The following is a 26,422-nucleotide window of genomic DNA, read 5'->3' on the forward strand; positions in this document are numbered from 1 at the left end:
TATATATAATAAATGCATGGGGTAACATGATTGATGGTTTATGCATGTGATATTATTGGTGTATATAACCCTATATATAATTTGGCAGAAAGGAAGGCACCCTTTTTCTCTTTTCCAATAAATGTATTCTTGATTCTTTTTTCACAACTTTTGGTTGTAGTACACTTGAGATTGGAGTAGAACATGGCTAAAGCAAAATTCATTTTCTTGTTGACTACAACAAGATACATATATATTCTCATTACTCTTTAGACAATGGCCCATATATATTTTCTCTCATATACATTGCCATATAGTCATGACTCATGTGTAGTTGAAGTAGTAAAAGAAAGAATAATTAAGTGAAAGTTTGAGTGGCTATACATGCTACTATTCAAAATACCATTATTTGCTTACATGTGCATTATTTGTCTTCTCTTTGAGCTTTCTATATTGTATATATAATGGCTAATGAGTGCAACAAAGTCTACTTCCAAAGTAATTATGCTTATTCAACTTATTATTTCTATCCCATCAATTGTGGTGCTTGTATATATACAACTTATCTAATGAGTGCCACAAAGTATACTTCCAAGAAATTTCTAGCTTTCAATATGTTACAAAACTATAAATTTCACCGGTGTAAGTTTGCTTATATTGCTGATATCAAGTTCGGATAAAGAAAAAGTATATAGGATTATTTATTCCAATATGCTTGGTTGTCCAATATTTATAAAAAATTATCATTAATATATAGTCATATATTTTCTTTGATGAATTTAGAAAAATAATTTTTTTGTAATAATGAAAAGAATATTTGGGATTTCTAGTGCACGTCATTGTACTTGATAATGATACAAGTACCATCAAGTGGAAATAGACTTGTAAAGGAAAATATTTAATTTCCATAACACAAGGTAGAAATTTAATTTCCTCTATACATATAAAACTCAATTATTTTGTCATTTTTTTGGATTTTTCTCTCTGGACCTAATAGTACTAGCAGGATTATGGACCCTTCCTAATCATATCTTTTTTATATATATTTTTATATTATAATTATTCAATATTCGTATCTACTGACTCGACTTGTACACATACATATAGTATATAGGGCCAATTAAAGGGAAAAGGGCTTTATTATATTCGTCCATTGAATTTAAGAAAATTTTAATTAATGATAGATAAATTTCAACCATTACATCACGTTCCTCAATGAAGCTAATCAAAACATTGCCATCAAATACAAATAGAATTATTAGAGGAGGCCACGCGCGCTAAGCTTTTTCTAATGAATTTACAATTACATTAAAGTTCTACTTACCAGTCACAAAAAGTGAATATATGCAAGTCGATAGATCCTTCGATCATCAAATATATTATGACTTCTTACACTTGTAAAAATAAAAATACCGGTCTTTAAAGTTTTTTTATATCCAAAAATTGTTCAACAACAATATATAATTGGACAAGTGGGAAATATATATTGGGTCAAATCTAACAGGTATTAATTTTCAGGTTAGTATAATTTTACTTTTCATAAACGTTTAAACTTGAGTTATCATTTAAATAATATAATATTCAAATTCTTCTACACAATCCATTTATAAAAGTCAAACTCAAAATTGAAATGTCTCTTTGATTTTTTTAATTTTTTTTTGTGTTCAACCAAATTATAATGAGGGAATATTGGATAAGATCATAACAAAAGTGAATAAAATGATATAGAGAAGGAATTAAGTGCCACTTTTTTCTCTATTCAATGGCCCAAAATTGAAATAGAGCAAAAGCTTCAAAGCTAGCAATAGATCTCTTTAATTAAAGCTGTGTTTGTTAGGGAGAAGAAAATATTTTAAAATTTTTCCATGCTGGTTAGTAAAAGAAATTGAAAATATTTTCTCTTAAAAAATAAATTTCTTAAAAATGAGGAAAATAATTTCTTAGTATAAATAGGAAAAACAATTTTGTAAGTGACACTCCATATTGATTATTTCCTTCCCATCTTTATAGTATGTATTTACCTAGATTATATAGAAATAGTTTATGCTTATTTATCAAATACCGGGAATTAATTTTAAAAAAAATACTTATTTTTCTGGAAAATATCCTCCATAAAAGATATTTTTCTTCATACCAAACACACCCTAAATAGTCCACAACTAATCCCTAAGATTTAACTCTTAATTAAGGATTGAAGGATGACTAAGACAAAGGTCCTTTGTGTTAATATTGACATGTTGAGTTGATTAGCTCGTAGACTTAAATAATTAGATAACAAATTAATCAATGATTAACCATGCAAACTTTTGCTAATTAATTAATTAACCAACAAAGTTGCACTTTCTGATAATTTTCAACTCAAATAATTTGATAATGACATTAATTAATTCAAAGTGAAATAAATTGGGGTTTTTTTTCTTGTCTTTCAAATCAGAAAAAGGTTAATATTAGCTTTGAGCACACCATCACAAATTGCTAACTAATCTTCTAATTTATGATTATTATTATTTTTTTTATATAAAAAAAAATTCTTCTAGCTAATAGGCCATATTTTGGCTAAACTACAAGACCCTTAACTTGCGAGTTTAAATTTTGTACATCGACGACTAGGGTAAAATCAGATATAATATTAAGAATAGTTAAGATTTATTATATGTGTACAAAATATAATTTTGACCAATGAAAATTGTCACTTATTCAGTAATTAAATTAAATGTAGATTTATAAGAAAAATATTATATTGTAATCTGATAAATAAAATAATAAATGACCTACTAGTACAATAATAATGTAAAAAAATCTTCACATTATAATTTTTTTTTTTTTTTTTGACATCAATGAGTAAAATTCAAATATAGGATTGATTACTTTGTACTGTTATCTGTATATTGGTATCTTCATTTATTTTATCTAAAATATAATAATGCCAAGTACGAGGTCATTTTCTTGTAGGACACAAGATTTTAAAAAGATATTGGTAAATTGTTTTTCCCCCTCCTGTTGAACATATATATATTTCATCGCATTAATGGTGGAGTCACAAATTTTAATACGAGTTTTTAAAAGATAAATGCCAAATGTAATTTGTAAATGTGAAATCATGGCGAGCGAAGGTATTAAAAAGACAAGATCGTAACAATCCAGCTCGCTAGTGAATTATTCATTTTGGGTTTAGGCCCACACGATTTTGTAATGCATCAGCGAGACTTCTTATTCTAAACTAGGGTGTCACATTCACACCACTCTTATAAATTCAACGTCCTCGCTGAGGTTTACCCACTGCATGAGATTTGTCTAAGACTCACTGAGGTTAATTTATCCCGCTTGATCAAAATTTGCCTAAATTCAGTTGACTCTTTCCCATATCGACAAGATTTACACAAGAATGGTTTTGATAACATTTATAGCGGCTCAACCCGCTAGTGAAATGTCCGCTTTGAGTCTAGGCTTACACGACTTTAAAACGCATTACTAAAATGTAATTTCCTGCTTATTATATGCTCAACATCTCTTTTGTATTTTATCGATGTGTATTATTTATATACCTAATATCTCTTATATATTTTATTGATATGTGAACTTCTTATCCTAGAAATATGAAAAGCATAAACTAAAATTATATAAATAAAAGTAGCCTTAATAAGACCTACAATCTTTTAAAATCAATGCAAACATAGTGCAAGAACACAATAAAAGTTCTTTTTTCTTTCTATAAATGATTTCAGTTAATCGTAAATATAACAGATGTTAAATTTTTTCAACTTGTTCAAATGTTTTATTATGGTAAAAAAGAAAAATGACACAAATAAATAGCGAATGACAATGTATTATGATACTTTCTCTTATTGTAATTTTTTTCTTCATATTTTAAATCCTTTAGTAAAAATTTCGACTTTAATTCCCACTATTCCACCTATTTTTAGAGTCAATTGTTATCATCGAAGGTAATTGATAATGGATACAAAAAAGAAATACTCAATTACATGGTAGACTACTAAAAAAATGGACAGCAAATTGGATTTTTCTCAATTTCTTTCGTTTTCATGCCAGATGTTTGATAATAAATTGGCTTGCTAAAGTACCAATATATTAATGACTTTCATAAATTTGGATATATATGGATTTCTCTGTAACTACAACATCATATAATATTTTATTATAATGATTATTTTTTTTTTTTTCAAAATTGATTTTTTATGTTATATTTTATCTTTATAATAATTTTTTAATTATCTTTAATAAATACCGACTATTTTAAAAAATAATAATAAATACACTTTAAAATAACCCCCTTTATTACAATTTTGTTAAATATTTTTTAATTATATAATAATTAACCATTGTAAAAGTGAAAATAATTCTGAGATTACCAATAATAGATCTAGAAATACTGAACTCCTACTGAACTCCCTTGACATCTTGATATATACTTATTTATGAAGATATATATAGTTTTGAGGCTAAATGCCTTTGACACACTTCTCAAACACAACTCCCTAATTTTAGGCTTTGACAAGGTGTATAGAAATTGATGTATTAGTAATGTTGATATTAGTAATGTGTATAGTTATTTTGAAATAGTTTTTAATAGAGTATTTAAAATAATATACATTATTTTCTAACAAAAAAATATTATAAAAATAACCCTCCATAAATATGGTAGAAAGAATGTGAAAAGAATTTTGAAAGGTAATTTTATTTTTTAATCATACTACTGCATACATTAAAACACTTGGCATTACTAATACTATAAAATTTCATATTTTTTTAATATCAAATAGAGTGAACATTATTATACATAAATTAAAAGAGTGTATCAAACAAGGTACTAATAGTATACAAAGTTAATGCATTTTTTTTTATAAAGTTAATACATATATATATATATATATATACACCACTTTAATCAACGGATTAGAAAGATATTATTTATACATGATTAAAAATTATGTATATATATAATAAAGGGAAAATGATCTGATATACCCCTTCTCCCAACTTTATCATTTGGAGCTGATATGTCCTTCGTTACGAAAGTGACTCATATATATCCTTCCCGTTATACACTTGTATATGTGAGTCATTTGTATAACAATATGATTATTTATGAACCACTTTCATAACAAGGGTATATCAACTCTAAATGACAAAGTTGAGAGGTATATCAACCACTTTCAATCAATTTATATATTTACTTTTCTATAATTTGAATTGCAAAAACTCTTGTCTGAGTATTTTAATAATAAAATAGATCCATTTTCTATAAGTAATCATGAGTCCCCTTGTCATCATTCAATACTAGAAAAATATTAGATCTCTCTCTTTCTCTTTCTTCTTGTTTTTGTCCCTCTCTTAAACAACCACAAAACTAGTTTTATTTGAACTTCATGATTGTTTTATTTAAAAGTTTAAACGGTTCAAAATAATTATTAAAAAATACGATACATAGAATAATTAGTTGAGAGAAAGTTTATGTTAAAAAAATGGTTAGAGATTTGACTCACTTTTATTTATTTATATTTATCACATATTTCGTGATATGACTTTTGATTATTTTTTTTCATGATCAATCACGTAAAATAGCGAACCATTTGCACAAATAACCTCTTCTAATGTCACTTTTTAAATTCCATCCACCATCAAATATATTTTAACTGTTTTGATATTATATTGCGTGAAATAACAAGGTACTTGTACATATAGCTTCTTTTAATACTATTCATTAAATTCTATCTAACTCAGAAATAAACTATCTGCTCTGATATCATATTAAAATTTTGCGTTAATCTAATCTTTTCAATAAGCCACATGGAATATAATGTGTATACAACTAACTATACATAAAAAAACACAATAACTCCACCTATTTATAGGATCTCACTCACTTCACATTTCTATCAAATCTTCTTTTTCTTCTTCTTCCTGAAGCATATATTAAAAAAATTAGGAAAAAAGTAGAAGAAAACTACTTAAAGAATCAAGAAAATGTGTGTCAATTCTACAGAATGGAGTGCTTCACGTATTCATTACTTCTCTGGAAAGAAACAAAAACCAAAAAAATCCAAAGTTCAAGTTCATAGGCTTGCATGGTAATACTTATATTACTTTAATTTCATACATAGTTTAAAACAATTAAAATATTTTTCTCCCATAGAAGTATGTTTTATTGTTAGTTATTATTTCGAGAGTCAAATAATAAGAAAATATTTGATTGTGATTAATATTTGTATGTTTTAAAAATATTTTGAATGGTTAATTCTTATGACTTATATCGCTGTTTAAGTAGTTTCTAAATACGTAAATTATTTTTCAAAAATCTTAGAGATTGTAGTATGTTCAAATGTATAGTCAAAATAAAGAAGTTTGCTTTCGAAATTCAAACTATTCTTATGAAGTGTGACTTTCTTCTTGTTCTATATATATATATATATGTATGAGTTTAATTTATATACATTGACAGTGTAAAAATATTTATACTGAAATTAAGTATTCAATCCTAATAATAGGAAAATAGGAAACAAAATTAAAGAAGAAAGATTTTGCCATGGCAAATTCATTATTCTTACTTCTTAGTATTTACTATACAATACCTTTAGTGATGATTACTTGTGAAAAGTCATATTATTTCACGAACAGATATTTTGATTCATACTAACTCAATTTAGTAATATATAATATGATTTTTTTTTCAGGAGGAAGAGAAGTGAGGAAAAGGCAGCAGCAGGTAAAAATATGGAATTGAAAAACTTGAAGTTGTACATGGAAAATATGAGTATATTAGAAGAAAATGAGAACTTGAGGAAAAAGGCAAATCTTCTCCATCAAGAAAATCTTGCTTTATATTCTGAATTTGAGAAGAAAGTTTCTCACTTAGATCGGGTTTCCGCCACTCTTAATGTAATCAGGGACGGAGCTAGAGTTTAAGTTACGAGTTCAGTCAAACTCGAAGCACTTTGATGATCAAAATCTGTATTGTTTTAATAAAATCTATGGAATATGTATAAATTGTTAATTTTAAAATTCGAACGCGTAAGCTTTAAATTCTAGTTTTGTCTTCCTAAGCCATCTTATCAATGAAGAAACCCTACTTCATGATCTAAATATCATGTCTACGATCCTTATTTTCTCGAAAAGTGTTTTTGTTCAGCACCATCGATTGTACAATAAAATATATCTAGATTGTATATGCATAAATCTATGAAATATGTTTTTTTTACATGTTGAATTCAAATTATATTGCTAGTCTATATATCGTTTGAACTCATTAAAAGTATTATCGCATTCATGTCGTATCCTTCAAAACTAAATGAATAGCCTTTTGATCTTTGTCGACCACTTTTTGAAACTTATGATCTTGAACTTGTTGTAATATTTTTATATACCGACAATAGCATTTTCATATACCAACAATGTTGCCAATAAAATTTAATTATATTTAGTCACCTAAAATTACTTATAATTAGAAGTAATAACTCATGACAAGTGTTAATCAGATATTTTAAATTTGAATCTTAAAGTGAAAAAAGTCCTAAAAAAATACTTTTCCCTTCAATAAACATTATACAAAATGAATTTCACTTAATCAAAGTCCAAAGCATATATCCGATGCATAAAAAAAAAGAAAAGAAGTCGGCAAAAGTAAAATGAAAGAGGAGACATTTGGGACCCTCTAAATGTACTTTTAGAAAAAAGCAAAACATAATTTTCCAAATATAATAAATTAACCTATTGTATTTTCCCCACAAAAAAAAAGTATTCAGTGAAGCTTCTTAACACGCGTGAGGTTAAAAAATGTCAGTGTCGTTTCCTCCAATTTGTCTCCTTATTTTTTTTTAAAGCATGGTACAATAATATTAGGTTTATTAAATTTTTCATTTACAACATTTTCTGTTAATGTGGAACCTTTCTGGACCTTGCTAATGCGACATGTTATTATTGTGGAAAAAAATGATAAAAACTAATTTATTTATCAGATTCAAGTACTATTTTGAGAATAATTCAATGGATGTAGCAAATATCTGGTGAAATAATCGAGAATTTGGTTCAAACATTAATATTTATAAATTTCGAATCTCAAGTACATGAATTCAAAAAGTACAATGAGTTTAGTCTAAGAACCTTAAAAGTTAAACAATATAAATTCAAAATCCTGAATCCGCTTCTGATTTCTTCCCGAGCTAGCTAGAGCTCAGTCCACACTGGTGACTTCTTCTTGCTAAAAACTCTTCATTTCTTCGCATGGAGCAACGATTTCATTGCATGCTATACATTGTGTCTCACTGCGCGCTGTATGTTCCTCTTCCTATTGTTGTTTTTCAGCGCAAACAATATAGGGATCGTTACGTTATGTATGAGTTAGACGGAGAATTTAGTCGGGTGAGGTGACTGAAGAAAGTACACTGGACTCAACGACGATGATCACAGTTTGTTTGACTGATTCTGTGATGATCTGTATATCCGGAATGCTGCAAAGCACATTGTGGCATTACCGATTACTGTCAAAGCTGCTTGGAGAGCTACTACTACCTGAAATTCATGCATGGAACAGAATGTTAGTCATATCTCCACGATGAAAAGAATATCCTACTTTACCTAAATTAGAGGTGGATTCAGGATTTGAAGTTTACGAGCTCCTACAGTGACATCAAGTCAATACTAAACAATAAATGAGTTCACTATACATATATAGGATCTGAAAAAAAGCTACTGAGTTTGCTTGAACTCGTAACCAACATAGTAGATCAACCGCTGCCTAAATGCTAACGGCAGCCTATAGGGGAATGGTTTAAGACAAATCGACAATCATCTCCCTCCCGGGAATTCTCACCATCAGGGTAACCTGATTAGAAACTCATTTAGGATAACACATTGTAATTGTTTTAATCGTCTGAGGAGTAACCATGGTCAGGACGGTTTCATATAGCCGATCCCAACTTGGTCAGGAGTGACGCTTGATTGTTAGTCAGAGAAGTAACTATAATATCTAAATGAGAGAGGCCACTGCACATGGTTAATACATCTTCCCCCAAAATTAGCTGTCCGCTTGAAGCAAATAACAGCCAAAACCAGTAAAACGATCACAAGGTCAATGAATTAATGGATTAACTGTGATCTCTATTTTTGCTTCGTTATTTTCCCCTTTTTAATGTTAATTACAGAAAGCTGAACATTTTATGTAAAGATTGCTCACAAGATCAGAACACAAAGGGGATAGTCAAATTGTCATATTATATACTCGGCTTAATGCCATCGCAATCATATTTTACCAATAGAAGTTCATAATTTTCATTCTAGATAAAAAATTACATCTACTTACCTCAAGAGACTCCGAGTTATAAAAGAAATGCCAAGTGCAGGCACAGAGTGCTCCTCCAAGCAGGGGCACCTAAATCGGAAAGTAGTAAATGAAGTCACTTAATTAGAAGATACGAAGATTGGGAGAAAAGAAATGGAGATAAGTGCAAAATGAGCAAAGAGAAACATGACGCGATAACTCAGCATAACCAATCAATTAAAAAAAAAATCAGTTTGTTAAGAAAAGACAACATTTCACAACTTGAAAAGCTCTAATTTTTTCTGTCTTGTCACTGACTACATAATATTAGAACAAAAAACTCAATAATCAAAATCAACAAAATTTCGACATTTGAACTACGTTGGCCATGTCATGAGAAAGGTAAGAAAGTGAAAAAGGAAACCTGAAGAGCAAGAAGTTCTAAACTTCACAGATAGCCGCCAACAATATATATAGCACTGTGATGGGAGTGTAACCTCAACAAATTATATCACATGTACATGTTTTCCACCACCGCTCTCTATGAAACATTTCACGGTTGGACAGCATGTCATAAAGGTAGGTTAAAATCCACAAGTTTAAATCGTGTATCTTGGTTGAAATTACCTGTTTCGAATTGAGGCGTAATTGTTATTGTTGCTTTTGGCTGAGGATAGTATTGAAAAACATAATAAAATAGAGAGAAAAAAAAGAAGACTTCATAAACACCTGTACTTCTTCCTAAAAAAGTCAGCCATGAAACAATCAAGACACAACTATCCCCCCCCGCAAGGTTTGGGATTGGTTGAATCGGGGAAATGGATTGGTGGGAGATAATCGGAATCATCAAAGAAAGAAAAATTCACTGCAATAAGAGGCTGACTGTGATAATATTCATTTCAGCCTCTTATAGTTTGTGTTTATTACTGTATGGTAGTAAAATGTTGATCAACTAATTGAGTTAACCCAATCCCAATCCACAAACGAGAATGAAAAGAAATAGACATTTAGACTATTGTATGATTAAACGTATAAGAACACGGACTTTTAATTAACAGGAAAGACTGTTATCTACTTTTCTACTTCCAGAAGAATGCTATTTAAGCATAACAGCCATTTCTATTGAACCAGATATAGGCACTGATCAGAGTTCTGCGACTCTAATATATCGCGCAGAAATAATGTACAATGTCACAAAGCTTACATGTAGTTCACCCTACAGAGTTTTTTTCTCATGATGGCAGTGTTCGGGCCAACTTGCTCACCTTGACTAATTCCATCAGGTACCTTTTACCTCCTACCAACATAGGTACCTCATAACTCTGTCCACCAAGGTTTCACTAGGGTGTTTTGCCTCTGATGAGATTTGAACATTGAGACCAGAGTCGATTTACAGATTTCACATATGTAAACAGCCAACTTACTTTTTTCAAGTTCTCTATAGAACATACCATAGGGAGTTTTTTCCTTGTAGCAACAAAAATATTTCGAAAATTGTTCTTTCTAGAGTTTTTGAGTTCAACTGCCATTTTTAGGGAAACTTAAGCTTCTATCTCACTTAACAACAGGTCAATAGAGATCGAGAAGGGCCAATATAACATTCATCAACCAAACTGAAATTTTCAACATATTGAGAGAAGTCATTTTCAAAAAGTATTTACAGTCATGTTAAACTCATTGACAGAAAGCAGATGCAATATTACAAACCTAGAGCACAAAATTTTGAGCAAAATATGACTTCCCAAAGGCAAAAGCATCTGCACAACAAATGAAATGATCATGAATAAGCAACATTACTTACCATACCCCAGGAGAGTCCCTTCCAAGATTCATAACCCGACTTTTCTCCATATTGCCAAACCAGAGCCATAGCAGTTACCCTTTCGAACAAAGTTAAAAATCAGTCATTTCATTCAGTACAAAAAACATATGAACAAATAACACCCTGCGACAAAGTGCATTGCACATTACAATACCCCCTCTGCCCAAATTTACATAACACCCTTTCCATTTTAGGACATCTCAAAATGTTTGATACCATTCCATTTCTATAAAACTTCCAAAGTTTTTGATAATTCAAATTTGAGCTTTGATGTAATGTTTTAGTATCTGCTAAACTAATCTTTTAACTATTACTTTAAACCAAGATAAATTTGGACATTTTTCCGAGAAGTGGAGCTTGGGGAGGGTAAGTGTGTCTGTAGCCTTACATCTACCTTATAATGTAGAGGTAAATTTTGCATAACAGATGGATAAATTTGAACATTTTCTCTATAAATATACCGGGGCTGATGTAATTCTCACAAGAAGAATCACACTAAAATGCAGAAATCAAAAGACGGAAAGTAAAAAAAAATAGATAGACACTAAAAGAGGAAACAAAAAGCAACCAAAGGGTATATTAAACCCAATGACCTCAATCCATTAATCCTACAATGAGCACCTAACTCTTACGAAGACCTCAAGGGAATCGATATCCCAAGCAACCAACATTTCTAACAAAAGGCAACAAAAGCTTAACCAAGCTCTCAACACTCAAACATGAGTTCTCAGTTTTCAACAATCAAAATAATCTACCCTAAAATGAACCCCTAAAGGCCTATTTATAGTTTTAGGCATTATTACATATATGGGCCCAAAAGTGACCCGAAATGGGCGAGCTAAGTCGGGCTCGCCCAATCCTCTTGGCGAGTCTCTGACTGGTTGGCGATGTGCTTGCTCCCTTGATAGCTACGGTAACTTTCGGCGGTCTTGGGGTCCATTGGGCGATGCGCCGAATGCTCTCCATGCTCGCCGAATGAGCAGTCTCTCTTGGTAGCTCCTAGGGCCATTAGGCGATCTGGTGGTTATCGCCCAAGCCATTGGGCGATGCGCCGAAGTGGTCTCCAGCTCGCCGAATGGAGCAGTCCTTCACTTGCTCCTTTTCGCTTCGTTAGGCCTCCCACGCTCCAAGCTATCATCCAAGCATGGTGTTGCCCAACTGGTAGCTCCTTCAAGGTGCATATGTTACCATGCAAGGCATGGAACCCCCTCCTTGGCATCCATATAAGCCCAAGAGCCTCCATCCTTGTGAACGATCCATCAATACGTTGAAGTTCGTGAATGGATAGCCTTGAGGCAATCTGGATTGCATCAGGGGCGGACCGTGGATGCATAGCATATGTTACAGGTTTGAACCACAATAGAGTTTGCTCAAACCTTGTATATGTATTAAGGAAAGAGTGAAGGGTCAAAATTAAAACACACCTGAAGTACTTCGGTTTTTCGAGTTTCAAACCTAAACTGTCATGTGTGCGAAATTCCTACCTAAACTATCACCAACTATTCATCAAAACACACCTCAACTATCAATTGCTCACTTTTCCTACCTGAACGATGATGATATTTCCTATATGAAACTCGAAAAATCGGGATACTCTAGGTGTGTTTTTGACCAATTAACTCTTAAGAAAACTCACTAAATAACTAGAAGTAATAGATTTTGAATCCAATAAATCAAATGGGTACAACCCAAACTCAAACTCAAACTTATGAAGTTCAAATCTTGATCAACAACAACAATAATGTAATTTCACAAGTGGGGTCTGAAGAGGATGGCGTGTATGCAGCCTTACCCCTACCTTGTGAAGATAGCGAGACGGTTCCCAACGGATCCTCGATTCAAAGTTCAAATCTTGATCCACCTCAAATAATATACTCCCTCCATCTCATTTTACTTTTCCATTTTAGCAAGTCAAGAAAGTTTTTTTTCCCTTACTATCCTTAGTAGTATTAAATAACAACATAAATAGTAGTCAAATTTAGAGTTTCAAAATATCAGTAATTAAAATATATGTCATGTCATGTCAACAAGGGTTAAGTATTATGAAACAGAGTGAGTATAATCCAAATTAACATCTTAAAAAACACAATTGAACATCTTAAACTCTCATCAAGTCAAATATGTGAGACAAAATAGGAATAGAGATATTACCATTCAACAACAGTGGAAACATGACTAGCCCAAGTGTGCAATGACAAAGCATTAGAAGGTTCATTGAATTGAAAAGAAGAAGAATCCATTAAACCTAACTCAGAACCAGAAGCTGAGCCCACCATTAGAGTTGTAAAAGCAAGTCCAGAAAAACCCAAAATTGTTGCAGCATTTTTCAAATTACTGATAATGGGTGCTGGAAAATGGGTCTTTTTTCTTGTAGAGAAGATAAAGTTTGGATCTTTATGTGTAAAAGAGAATTGGGTTTGTTTTGGATTTGGAAGAAAGTGAAGTTTTGAGAGGGATAATGAAATTGGAACTGCCATTGTTGGTTGAATTGAGTAAAGTTTCACTTTTTTGTTTTTGCTTTAGTAGATAAGAGAAAATATGAATGGATTTTTAAATAATATACATTGATTTTAAAATAGGAATATATATAAATAGGCTGAATATATTGATGGTCACTTGAACGTGTCAGTAAATTTCATTTCAATACTCGAACGGTAAGAAGGATAATGACTTATATAGTTAATGCCTATAATTAAACGAGTTGGGAACAAGTGCAAAAGAATTTTCAAATAAAAGATAGAGAGGTTATAATAGGCATGATATTACGAGAGATGTTTTCGATAAATTCTCAGCTCAAATAAAACATATTAAATATCACTATGTAAAACAAAACAAATACAACAATGGAAGAGTCATGCTTATACTATTGAAGAAGAGAACAATAATAATAACAAAATAATAACTCAACTAAATAAAACAAGTAATACTAAAATAAAAAAAATATTATATATTGTATGAGAGTTAAAATGACAACATTAATAAAAAAGATTAAACAACGCTCAACTACCTACCTACATGAGAAAAATGTGCAACTTTTCTTCTGAAAAATTACACATGGAATGAAGAGAGAAAAAAAACATTCCACACAAACATTTGGAGAAGTCATCTTTAGTTGTACCACACAAGCACTGTCAGGACAGATTTGTGTGGATCTTCTTTATTTTTTTTGATAATCGAGAAATTTCCGAGGATCAGTCAATACACGGTTTGAAACTCGATGAATGATTAGTTCAAGATTCATTTTAATAGTTATATCACTCCATAACAGTTTCTTTTTTCTTAGTCCACAGCATCACTAGTGTGAATCCCATTAATGACATGATCACAACCTGCAAAAATGTACCAAGCAAATGTTAAAATGTGATTAAAAGTTAAAACTGAAAAGATTTCAAAGAAAATAGAAAGAAAAATGAATAGGATGAGAGAACGGAAAAGGGTCAAAATTGCCCCTAAACTATACGGATAAACACTTTTTCCTTTATCCGTATGTTTTTTTTTTAAGATACCAAACCTGAAAAGACAAAAATACCACCTTTTGGTAATGACAAGGGCAAAAAGCAGCCAAACTATTAACGGAGGGCAAAAGTGTCCCTATTTGCGGAAAAAGTACAAGGGCGATTTTGGCCCTTTTCAATTAAATCTAAGAATTTAACTTATATACACTATTCATGTAAAGAAGTTTTACATGATCAGTGTATTATAAACTTGTTATAGCAAGCAACCTGCTATTTTCTTGGTTACTAGTTTCAATTATTATGGACGGTTATCCGTAGTTGACATGATAATGTAAAAGATCTTTTACACCGATAGTGTATAGACTCTAAATCTAAATTACGGAAGTTGCAAGACTGCTTAACCTTGATACCCCTAGTACCACATAAACAGATGTACTCAGGGTTCGAGGCTATTAAATTGCCGAGTTCAAGGGTAATTAGGCCAACGTAAGGTTCAGGTCCGATTATTCTGCTAAAATATGATCTCAATGTCTCAATTGCATAAACCAGGAGATGGACCAAGTGTTTTAGCAGCGGGATTGTTTGAACTCAGCACTTTTAGCTTCGACCTCATGTGCATGTGTGTGTGTGAAAACCGAACCTAGTGTTTCAAGAGACGAATGGGTGTAATGGCATTTATCCTCAAGTCTACATCTTAGATTCGACTCTGATATACTTGTATACCATAATTCAGATGAACGCGTATAAAGCTAATCATTTTTGGCAATTTTGAGCAACTAAAGCTTTGAACTATTTACCAAATCAGCTACTCTTTTTCAATAGGAAAGGAAGTTCGTACAATTGATAGATGACTTACTGATATAGCTGGAGGGACACTAACAAGGGGATCTTGGAAAAACTTATTGGCAAGAGCAAGGGCCAAAAGACTGCTCTGCATGCCTGCAAACGCAATTTGAAAATGACAACGTCAATCAAGTTTCAATAATATATGCATCTCGTGCATGGTGATAATATTATGTAGTCCCCAAACCTGTTTCATATGACAGTGTTCTTTGTAGAGCTTTGACGTCTGGTGCTTTGTGGAAGGCTAAGCCGGAAAGAAAATAGCCCAAGATGAACGCTGACAAATGAAATGCAATCACAAGGAACAAAACAGACATTCCAGAAGGGGACACGAGGGAATCTATGTTAATAGCGAGTGGAGCTCCTACACAGAGAGCAGTCACAAAAACTGATAGGGGAGGCAACAGCGGCCGAATAGCATTGCAAATCTGCGGGAAGAATCTGTTGAAGCAAAACCAAAAGTCATAAATAATGAAGTTCGGATCGTTGAAGGATACACATACACATAAGATCAATAATACCTATTCAGAAAGAGTCCACCAGCAACAGGTGCAACAACAATCTGGAGTATGTTGGAAATCATTCCCTTAACATCCACAGGCAACTTTTTCCCAATAAGCAATAAAGTTAACGTTGGGGTGATAAAAACAGCAGTAGCTGTAGATAATGCTGTCATCACTATACTAAGAGGGGCCATTTGTGGATCGGTTAGAAAAGTTGCATAATTTGACAGCTGTGCTCCGCTAACACAAGAGGTCAACATAATCCCTGCAGCTGATACACAGCTAACAGAACTTTAGTCAGCATACTATTTTCTTTCCTGGAAAAGGGGTCAGAGATTTTACCTAAGGAAGTTGGAAGACCAAATACGGCCATTGCAACTGTGCCAAAAAGATACCCAAGTAGTGGCTTCAGAGCAAATTGACCGATATAACCAGCAAAAATGGCAGCGGGTTTCTTGAAAGCTTCAAGAAAGTCCTTTTCACTTGAATTGACTCCAACAGCAAACATTAAAAATCCTAATGCAGGGGCATAGTACCTAGAAAAGGCAAACATCACGGTAAATATGAGACCATACAATGAGGTGAAAAACTAAGCAGTTAGGATTTTTCGGTGTGCACTCTGCAACTATTTGTCTCATAATACCTTTCTCTAACTTACGTAGATAGACAACGTGAGACCAAATCGGTGCAAACATTGAATGACAGACTTTTGCCAAGATCCAATTATATACCTCCATCCTTTTCTCGAGGGGATAAATTGGTAAAAAAATAGATATGTTCACGGAAAACTTTCAATAAAGGAATTACTCTGACCTCTGGCACGGGTCTCTACCACACCTCCTGCTACAACTAATGCCAATTGGTTTAGTTATAGAAGCCTTAGTATACATTTATAAGGATAAAGTCAAATGACATGATCAAGCCACAATGCTTTGACCAAGTTTAGCAGAGAAATATAGGCCCTCTAGAATGCAATTAATGATTTGTGCCGGCAAAATTTATATGAGTTTCTCCTTGGAATGAGTTGTTGATTCTAGTATACATGATAAGTAGTCCAAACAAACAAAAGTCTGAACAAAACTCTTCTTTCAGAAAGCGGCCAAATGCATACATTTTGAAATTCTCCGAATTATTAACTTTAATAATGTGTATTACAAGACTCAAAAGTATCTTACAACTGTTTATTTAGTTCACGAATGCAAAGGAAATATTTTCTTCTATTTTAACTAATTTGCATAGACAGTATATAACACCTCCAAAAGTAGAACTTAAGCTCCAAATTAAATTTAAAAATGCTCTTGCTTGCTTTTAAGCAAAATATAAATGTACTTGCTTCATGCAGTAACCAATGTTACTTAATACGTCAAACAGGGAAAATAATTACATGTCAATTGAATTCTTTGTCTAGCAGACAACAGTAATTAATAAGATCAAAATTTAGAAACAAGTACAAACTTCCGATAGAGTTATCAGACCTATTGCAAAACTTTTTGGAAAGGTGAAAAGTAAGATATCATTAGATACTAGAGGAAGAGAACAAAATAGATGAGAAAATAAGCACCGATTGAATGATAGACAAACCTGTTGGTAAACCAAGTAAAAGAAGGTGGATAGATAAGAGCCAAAATTGTGCTAGCAAGAACCACATGGGGCAGGAAAGAGTTTGCTCCCTTCAAAATTGTCAAAAAGGCGTTCTCTTTTTGTTTCAAATTCTGTAATATCAAAATGTCTATTGTTAAAAAAAAAGAAAAGGAAGACAACTTAAATGCAAATACTTAATAGTAAAGATAGTCAAATCCCACAAATCAATCGTCGGCTTCGAAACATACAAGAAAACAACATAACCCCCTTTCCCCTATTATGTTTCTTTTCCTTCTCAAAATTATCGAGAGGTTTAAGAATAAAAATATGAGCTAATCAACCTCTTTGATTCACAATTTCAAGGGAAAGAAGCATTAGAAACATTAGAAATGTACTCAAACCATAGAAACCATTACCTTCACATAGAAATGTCTTCAACTAATAATAACAGTCAGTACATCAGCTTGAAATGGCTAAAGGAACCAAAAAAATTGCTTCCTATATTAACTTCTCCTCATATCTGGAACTTTATCCACATAAATAGAGAATTTTTCTATGTTTTATAAGGGTGATGTCTGGGCAAGCTTGCACACACCACGACTATTCCACTCAGTATCTTCTACCTCTCACCAACACAAGTATCGGATTACTCTGCTGGCTAAGGCTTAGATAAATGGGGAAAAAAATCACGTAGGGTATTTTTATCTCTGTTAGTTTAAATCGTGGTTTCTCACGATTTTCTTCCCATTTTATTGTCCGCTAGACCACACCCTTGTATGCTAGAGAATTTTCCATATCAAACTCGTTTTTTTATGCAATGATGGTATTCATAGCCCTACCTCTCAAAGAAAAATGGTTGTTGCCAGTAAATTAACAAGTTTCTCATTGCTCAATTCCACATACAAATACAAGTCAAATTCACAAGAACATACAATTGAACTTTGAGTAGATGGCTCAAGAAGTCAAAATGGAAAACCTCAAGTGATTCAAAGTCATTAGGCCCAAGCGGATCTGAGAAACTTTCTGAGATACATCTAGTAACCAACAGTCCTGAATTACCATCTATACAAAAGAAGATCACATTCATGAGCAAGAAAAAAGACATTATCAACTAAAACTTTGAGCAAAATATTACAATTGAGTTTAGAAAACACTTACTTGGCAATGTAGATTGTATAGCTGATGGAAACCCCACCAATCGTACCCCTTCAAGAACCCAAATACAAATTGGACTAATTCATTAAAAGGGACAGTAGAAACACACTTGATACTGAAAAATAAAACAATCACAAAATCTGAGAACTTTTCTGAGATACATCTACTAAACAACCGTCTTGAATTACCACCTATATAAAAAGATCACATTCATGACCTAAAAAAAGTACATTATCAACTTAACTTGAGAAGCAAAAAGATCTCAACTTTGAGCAAAATAGAACATATTGAATTTTAAGAAAAACACCTAACTGACAATGTGGATTGTATAGTTGAAGAAACCCCCACCAATCGTACCCCTTCAAGAATCAAGAAACACAAGTACAAGTTGGACTAATTCATCAAAAGGGGCAGTAGAAATAAACTTGATATTGAATAAAGATTATAAGAATCTCTCCTTATTTACTTTTTATACTTATAAGTAAAGAGCACACTATCAACTGTACTTTGAGAAGCAAATAGATTCAAAATTTGAGCAAAATAGATTACAATTGAACTAATTTATTAAAAGGGGCAGTAAAAATACACTTGATATGAAAAACAACAACAACAAACACAGTGAAATCCCACAAAGTGGAGGTCTGGGAAGGGTAGGGTGTATGCAAACCTTACCACTACCTCTCCGAGGTAGAGAGGTTGCTTTTGAAAGACCCTCGGCTAAAGCGAATCAAAAAGAAAACCATGAGAGCTAATAGCAAAGTAGTGCGGAGCATATATGCAAGAAACTGTAACATTAACAACAAGGTGCTAATACTACGACCAACACTTTATATGAAAAAAATAAATCACAAATCTCTTTTTCCTACACCAATCATACCCCTTCAAGAACCTAAGTACAGTTTGACTGTTGAGAAGCAAAAAGATTCAAACTTTGAGGAAAATAAATAACAATTGAGTAAAATAAAACACACCTACTAGCTATTGTATAGATGGGGGAAACTCCTTCAAGCACAAAAGTACAAAATGGACTAATCAGAGGCGTATCTAGAGGGGGTGCCGTGGGTTTACGTGAACTTATGCTCCCCTCTCTAGATCATATATAGTAGTGTTATATTTTAAAAAAAATATTTAAATATAGATGTGTGAACCCATGTTCAAAGTATCATATAATAATGCGATGATGATTGAGTGCACTTCTCTAAGTGAGAAAATAGAAATTTAAATCTTATATCTATCTTGTCTCTTTGAGTAACACTTTTCCAAGTGGTTGTCAGTTACACTTTTGTCGTTTCAACTAATTTTTCTTTTGTTTTTTCCTTTATTCTTTCAAAATTTTCAAGTTAGTTATATTGAGAATTCTTAAAAAATTTAGCATTGTAAATTTTTTATTTAATTAAATCAAATGTGTATATTAAAATTTAAAACTAGTAGTATTATATATTTTGGACCTATAATTTTTAAACTTTAATGGTTCATATTACGAACTAAAAGTCAAATCGATCAATTTATATTTAAGATACATTTTTTCGTAATCGTGCACCCATCTAGCTGAAATTCTGGATACGCCTCTGGGACTAATTCATCATAAGGGGCATTATAAATACACTTGATACTGAAAAAAATATCACAAAATCTCTTTTTTCTTTCATCAATCATACCCCCTTCAAGAACCCATTTACCCAAGTACAGTTTTACTGTTGAGAAGCAAAAAGATTCAAACTTTAAGCAAAATAGTATACAATTGAGGTAAAAAAGAGAAAGAGGGAAGTTACACATTTGGTTGCTCATCTACATCAGCTAGACAATACACATGCTCTATACAAATATTATGGCAATTTGTTTTTGGGCCAGCAACTATTTATGTCAATTTCCCCAAAAAGAATAAAATCTACTAAGCAATGTGGATTGTATAATTAAGGGATTCCCTTTCAAGAACTCAAGTACAAGTTGGACTAATTCATTAAAAGGGGCTGTACAGATACACTTGATATTATAAAAAAAATTCACAAAATCACTTTTTTCTTTCATCAATGATACCACATAAAGAACCCCAAACTGGACAAAACTATCAAAAGGGTAAAGCATAAATACACATGAATATTGAAAAAAAAAATCATAAAAATCTCTCCTTTTTTTTTTCTTTTTTTTATTACTTATAAGTATAAAAACAAACAAACCTGAGGAGTGGAAGCATTTCTTGGGAAAAGAAACAATTGGGTGTTGATGAAAACAAGGTAGAGATTTGTGAAGTGAAGGAGAATCAAGAATCTTGAAGCCTTGATGATTCTGCTGAAAAAGAAGAAATTTAATACTCATTTTTTATTTAATTTTTTTTTTCAGTTTTTGATTTTGAGAGAAACTACAAAAAGGAGACTTTGTGTTTATTGTTTTTTCTGGGGTTTATATAATAGGATTCAAAGTGGTCCAATTTTTAGGGAAAATGACAAAAAATTCAAAGGTTTAAATATTTTAAATTGTTAATTATTGTGACTTATAATTTATTTATTTTATGTAGTTTATAAATATATAAATTTTTTTTTAAAAAAAATTGAAGATTTTATATGTAAATTTCGATCAATTTAAATTATTTGACTCTTAAAAAACGAAAAAATATCAAATAAATTGGAACAAAATCAAGTATTTATGAAAGAGGTCTGTTAGATTGGACTAGATCTATAAGAGGGAAAAAAAAGGAAAATTAGCTGGTTTTGTTAATTTTTAATTTATTTTTAGAGTCTAATGCAGTTTTTGTACGCTAGTTTATGCTATTTTATATTTAAAGAAACTGTGTCTAGTGTAAATTTGGTGTTACATATTTTAGAATTTAATAAGATTTCTTGATATTTTTGATTATTTATCTTCCTTTTGTCTTTATCAAATCTAATAAACATAAATTCTTAAATATTTAACAGAAACTAAAAGTATTAATGTTTGGTGAACTTAAAGGAACAATACTGTTATATACTTAAATTAAATGACTATTTTAAACCTACTCTCAATATATGGGACCATTTTTGTCATTTTCTTCAATTTTAGCTATCTATTACTACCTCCATTCAATTTTATTTTTCTTTAAAGACCTCCATTCGATTTAAAAAAAGAATCATATATTTTTATATAAATAAAAGTTGAATTTTAAATTTCTCATTTTATCTTTAATGAAATTATATATAGTCATAAAAATAAAAGTTTATATATAATTTATTTAAATTATATAAATAAAAGTTTATATATATATATCAGTAAATCATGTTTTTATGTACAAAGTATAGGCTACATGGATTTAATGTTGAGAAGTTTATAAGTTATCTTAATATGTTTGCAGGACAAAGTTGGATGTATGGAGGACAACACTTCTTGGTGAGGTGGAGTCGATATGAGACGGTTTGATTAGTTATTTTATAAAATTTATATTATCTTTACGAAAGATTATTTTGTTTTGTATCTTTTAAATAAAAGGTGTATGATTTAAATGGGATTGAAGATAAGTAATTCAATGAAAATCGAAGAACGTTAATGACAAGTGCATCAATAGAGTTGGAGACAAGTGCTAAAAAAAAGAGAGGTTGGTGACAAGGCATCAAGGAAGTTGGAGACAAGTACATTAAAAGAATTAAACGTTAGTGACGAACGCATCAATAAATTAAAATACAACTTTGAAATACGAAAGAACAGGTTGTTTGAGATGGACCTTTTGAATTTCAAGACAAATGGAGTTCAAGGACAAATTTTGAAAAATACGTTCTTAGAAAATGTATTTACTCATTTGATGGACACTTAACTAACTAACATGTTGCTCAATTGATAATTCCAAAGACTTCAGTATTTTATGTCAATAATAACAGATCCACATGGAACATAATTTAGTGCAATTTTTTTTGTTTTGTTTCTGGCAGGTAATAACGTTGTGCTACAACTTTTATCTATTAAAAAAGACACAAGATCTTAATTAAAGGCAAGTCATGTTCATTTTTTTTTACTAAGCATAAATAATTTACGATATTTAAATTTGATCTCAGCTGACAAGTATAACCACTTCAATTTTGAGAATGGATAACTAGACACATCAACTTGTCTCCACTTTGTTAGTTGAACATTCCAACTTATAAAATGATCATCTAGACACTCCAAAATTGTTGTGTCATGTCGGGTGTTCATAAGATACAGTGAAGACGTGTTGAGTATTTAGTTGTTGGTTGAGATCATGAGGCATCTCACATTAGCAGAGTCTGGACAAGGGTTGTACTTCAAGGGGTGTGATGTAAATAGTCTACCTTGATGCAAGCATTAACGTCTGATTTCACGGCTCAAACCGGTGATCTATAGGTCACACAGAAACATCTAAACCATTGCTCCAAGGCTCCCCTTATCTTGATCACTACTAATTGAGAAGAAAATAAGATTATTTTTGGTGACTCTAAGTTCAAAATTCTCTACATGGTATTAGAGCTAGGTCCATTCTCGTTTAGGCTGCTGTCCATGCTCCAATTGTGCCTCTGGACGTGAAGGAGGTGTTAGAGTGGGTTAAAGTTTCACATTGGTTGGAGAATGTACTGCTTATATGGACTTGGGTAATCCTCCGCTCATGGGGTTGAATTAGGCTTAGGTGTCATATCTTTACACAACTTAACTAAGAAATATCAAACCTGAATAGTATTAGCAAGTTGAGCGAAGGTCTATCAGAAACAACATCTCTACCTCTTACAAAGTAGGGGTAAGGTCAGCGTACACTCCACCCTCTCCGGATCCATTTGTGGGATCACAATGGGCATGGTGTTGTTGTTGTAATTGCAAGTTTAGCATATAAGTTGTCAATGAATTCTCATTGTCTGTATCATATATGTTGCTGCATTCAAGCTCATATAACTCCAATACTAAATTTAAACTTTGTAGTTTTGCAAGTGGAAATTTAGTCATAATAAAGAAGATTATAAAAACAAGCTAGCTTTGCCATGTGGTCATTAAGACTAATCACTTCTAGAAAACCATTTAATTAGACTAATATACATCTACTAATTGTATTTTAAACAAGAGGGGATCTATTGAATAAACAATTCAAAAACTTGCAGGGTAAGATCACTATATATACTAGTAGTTCAAATAATGCAAAGAAGTATCAAACTCTACTTTCCAAAGTATCATTTGTTCAAAATACCTTTCTCATAGCAAATTAGTAGCCATGAAAATGTTGAAAATCCTTGTTATTTTTGCTGTACTTGGTTATTTTTCATGGCCTAGTATCCAGAGCGATTTGGAGATGTACATAGTTCAAGTCAAATCTCCAAAAAGCCAAATTTCCGTTCAATCATCAAGAACGGAGTTGGAGAGTTGGTATAGTTCTTTCTTGCCAAAGACTATAGCAACCGCTGGCTCAGATGAAAAGCCGCGATTGATATATTCGTATCATAATGTGATGAAAGGCTTTGCAGCAAGATTATCAGCAGAGGAAGTGAAAGAAATGGAGAAGAAAAAGGGCTTTATATCCGCAAGACCACAGATGATATTGCCTCTACACACTACACATACTCCAAATTTTCTTGGATTGCAACAGAACATGGGCTTGTGGAGGGATTCCAGCTACGGAAAGGGTGTGATCATCGGAGTTTTAGACACCGGGATCTCACCTGACCATCCTTCATTTAGCGACAAAGGAATGCCTCCTCCTCCTGCTAAATGGAAGGGTGGGTGTGACTGGAACTTCTTTACAAAGTGTAACAACAAGCTCATTGGCGTGAGGACTTTTCTGGAAAACGGTAATTCACCATTAGATGATAATGGACATGTACACACACTGCCAGCACAGCAGTGTGAATGTGTTTGGGAGCGCTAATGGTACCGCAGTTGGGATCGCCCCTCTTGCTCACCTGGCCATTTATAAGGTCTGTGATTTGTCCGGTTGCTCTAACAGTGACATTCTAGCTGCCATGGATACAGCTATTGATGATGGGGTCGATATCCTATCCCTTTCCCTCGGTGGACGTAGTAAGCCATTCTATATATAATGATGTTGTTGCACTCGGTGCGCTTACTGCAACACAAAGAGGTATTCTTGTAAGTTGCTCTGCCGGTAATACTGGTCCACATGATAGCACCTTATCAAACGAAGCTCTGTGGATTCTGACTGTAGGTGCAAGCACTCTTGACAGGATACTCAAGGCAACTGTCGGAAACCACAAAGTATTCGAGGGTGAATCAGTATTTCATCCAAAGGGTCACAATCCATCATATTTCCCATTGTTTGATCCTGCACTGAATGCAGCTGACTTAGACAGCCGTTATTGCAGAACAGGTACACTGAATGGCCGTGACATTGAAGGCAAATTAGTTTTGTGCATGGATGGTGGTTGTTATTCTAGGATTGGAAAAGGACAAGCTGTAAAAGATGCTGGTGGTGTTGGCATGATTATCTACAATGGACCAAATGGTGGTTTCACTAAGTTAGCCGATGATCACGTCCTTCCAGCTTTGTTTATTACTTATCAAGATGGTATGAATATTCTCGCCTACATGAACTCAACATCAGAACCAATTGCAAGAATTTCGTTCCATGGAACAATAATCGGAGATAAAGATGCTCCGGTGGTTGCTTCATTTTCTTCTCGCGGACCAAACTTAGCTAGTCCTGGAATCTTGAAACCTGATATTATTGGTCCTGGTGTTAACATTCTTGCTGCTTGGCCTACCTCCACACACACAAAATCTACCTTCAATATTATATCAGGCACCTCTATGTCTTGTCCTCACCTCAGTGGAGTAGCAGCATTGCTGAAAAGCACACACCCGACTTTTGTCCCCTGCAGCTATCAACTCAGCAATCATGACAACCACTAACACAGTGAACCTCGCCAACAATCCCATCTTAGATGAAAGACTCCTTCCGGCTAACATCTTCGCTATTGGTGCAGGACATGTCAATCCATCAAGAGCTAATGATCCAGGACTAGTTTACGATACTCCATTTGATGACCATTTGCCTTACCTATGTTGTTTAAATTATACAAATGGACAGATAACAGACCTTCTACAACATAGGGTGGATTGCCAAACAGTGAGAAGTATTTCTGAAGCACAACTAAATTATCCTTCATTCTCCATCAAACTTGGAACAAGTGCTCAAACATATAAAAGAACGGTGACTAACATTGGGGTTGCAAAATCATCTTACACTGTGGAAATAGGTCCTCTACTAGGAGTTTCAGTGATTGTTACGCCTTCTACCTTGAACTTCTCAAAGTTGAACCAGAAGTTGGAATATCAAGTGACCTTTTCAATAAGAGCTAATAGCTCAAACAATGGCGTTGTTCAAGGATTCTTGAAATGGACTAATAATAATCACTCTGTAAGAAGTCCAATTGCAATTGTGGTAGACACTGCAAGATTGGATTTCTAGCTTCTTTTTTCTTTTTTATTTTTCTTGTAAGTGCTTGAGCTGAGGGTCTACCGGATTAAGCCTCTCTACCTCCACAAGGTAAGGCTGCGTACACACCACCCTCCTCAGACCCCACTTATGGGATTACACTATGTATGTTGTTCTTGTGTTTTTATTGTTAGTGATCAGTATTACAATGTAAAAGGATCCTATATAATGGTTTCGATCCAAAATGTTGATTAAATGCTAAAAGTATTCACATTCTATTTGGCGAAAGAATAAAAGATGTGTTTGTGGTTATCACCAACTTGGTGAGATTATTCCATCTGCAGAGGCAGTACTGGTGCATCAAGAGATCTGAATTTTTAGTTTATGTCCACTTTACAAGAGATCTGAAAATGTTGTTTTCTTTTATTCATTTGTAAATGACCAAGCGATCTT

At 32.5% G+C, this 26,422-nt stretch overlaps 3 protein-coding genes and 1 pseudogene across 4 annotated transcripts; 2 read left to right on the forward strand and 2 right to left on the reverse strand.

Moving 5' to 3' along the window:
• The first annotated feature begins 5,873 nt into the window (after positions 1-5,873).
• LOC102579247 (protein LITTLE ZIPPER 2-like) lies at positions 5,874-7,080 on the forward strand. Its single transcript, XM_006358306.2, has 2 exons — positions 5,874-6,068; positions 6,672-7,080. The coding sequence occupies exons 1-2, from the start codon at positions 5,965-5,967 to the stop codon at positions 6,901-6,903; spliced, it is 336 nt and encodes a 111-aa protein (XP_006358368.1). The 5' UTR covers positions 5,874-5,964; the 3' UTR covers positions 6,904-7,080.
• A 923-nt stretch (positions 7,081-8,003) lies between these two features.
• On the reverse strand, positions 8,004-13,612 carry LOC102579570 (ycf49-like protein). 2 transcript variants are annotated; one of them, XM_015313911.1, is made up of 5 exons: positions 13,227-13,612; positions 11,055-11,133; positions 9,296-9,364; positions 8,378-8,505; positions 8,004-8,281 (listed from the first exon to the last, which is right to left on the reverse strand). In XM_015313911.1, exons 1-4 carry the CDS (start codon positions 13,550-13,552, stop codon positions 8,398-8,400), a joined length of 582 nt encoding a protein of 193 aa, XP_015169397.1. In that variant the 5' UTR covers positions 13,553-13,612; the 3' UTR covers positions 8,004-8,281; positions 8,378-8,397. The 2 variants fall into 2 exon arrangements, with proteins under 2 accessions (XP_015169397.1, XP_006358369.1); XM_006358307.2 differs by having other exon boundaries at positions 8,004-8,505.
• Positions 13,613-14,018: 406 nt separating this feature from the next.
• Positions 14,019-20,974, reverse strand: LOC102579897 (probable sodium/metabolite cotransporter BASS5, chloroplastic). Its single transcript, XM_006358308.2, has 9 exons — positions 20,790-20,974; positions 18,616-18,663; positions 18,434-18,519; positions 17,458-17,588; positions 16,219-16,412; positions 15,895-16,147; positions 15,561-15,814; positions 15,387-15,469; positions 14,019-14,404 (listed from the first exon to the last, which is right to left on the reverse strand). Exons 1-9 carry the CDS (start codon positions 20,926-20,928, stop codon positions 14,330-14,332), a joined length of 1,263 nt encoding a protein of 420 aa, XP_006358370.1. The 5' UTR covers positions 20,929-20,974; the 3' UTR covers positions 14,019-14,329.
• Positions 20,975-23,791: 2,817 nt separating this feature from the next.
• LOC102592719 (subtilisin-like protease SBT1.7) lies at positions 23,792-26,002 on the forward strand (annotated as a pseudogene).
• Positions 26,003-26,422: the final 420 nt, after the last annotated feature.

Source organism: Solanum tuberosum, unplaced genomic scaffold (genome assembly GCF_000226075.1).
Source record: "Solanum tuberosum cultivar DM 1-3 516 R44 unplaced genomic scaffold, SolTub_3.0 scf00273, whole genome shotgun sequence".
Classification (NCBI taxonomy): domain Eukaryota; kingdom Viridiplantae; phylum Streptophyta; class Magnoliopsida; order Solanales; family Solanaceae; genus Solanum; species Solanum tuberosum.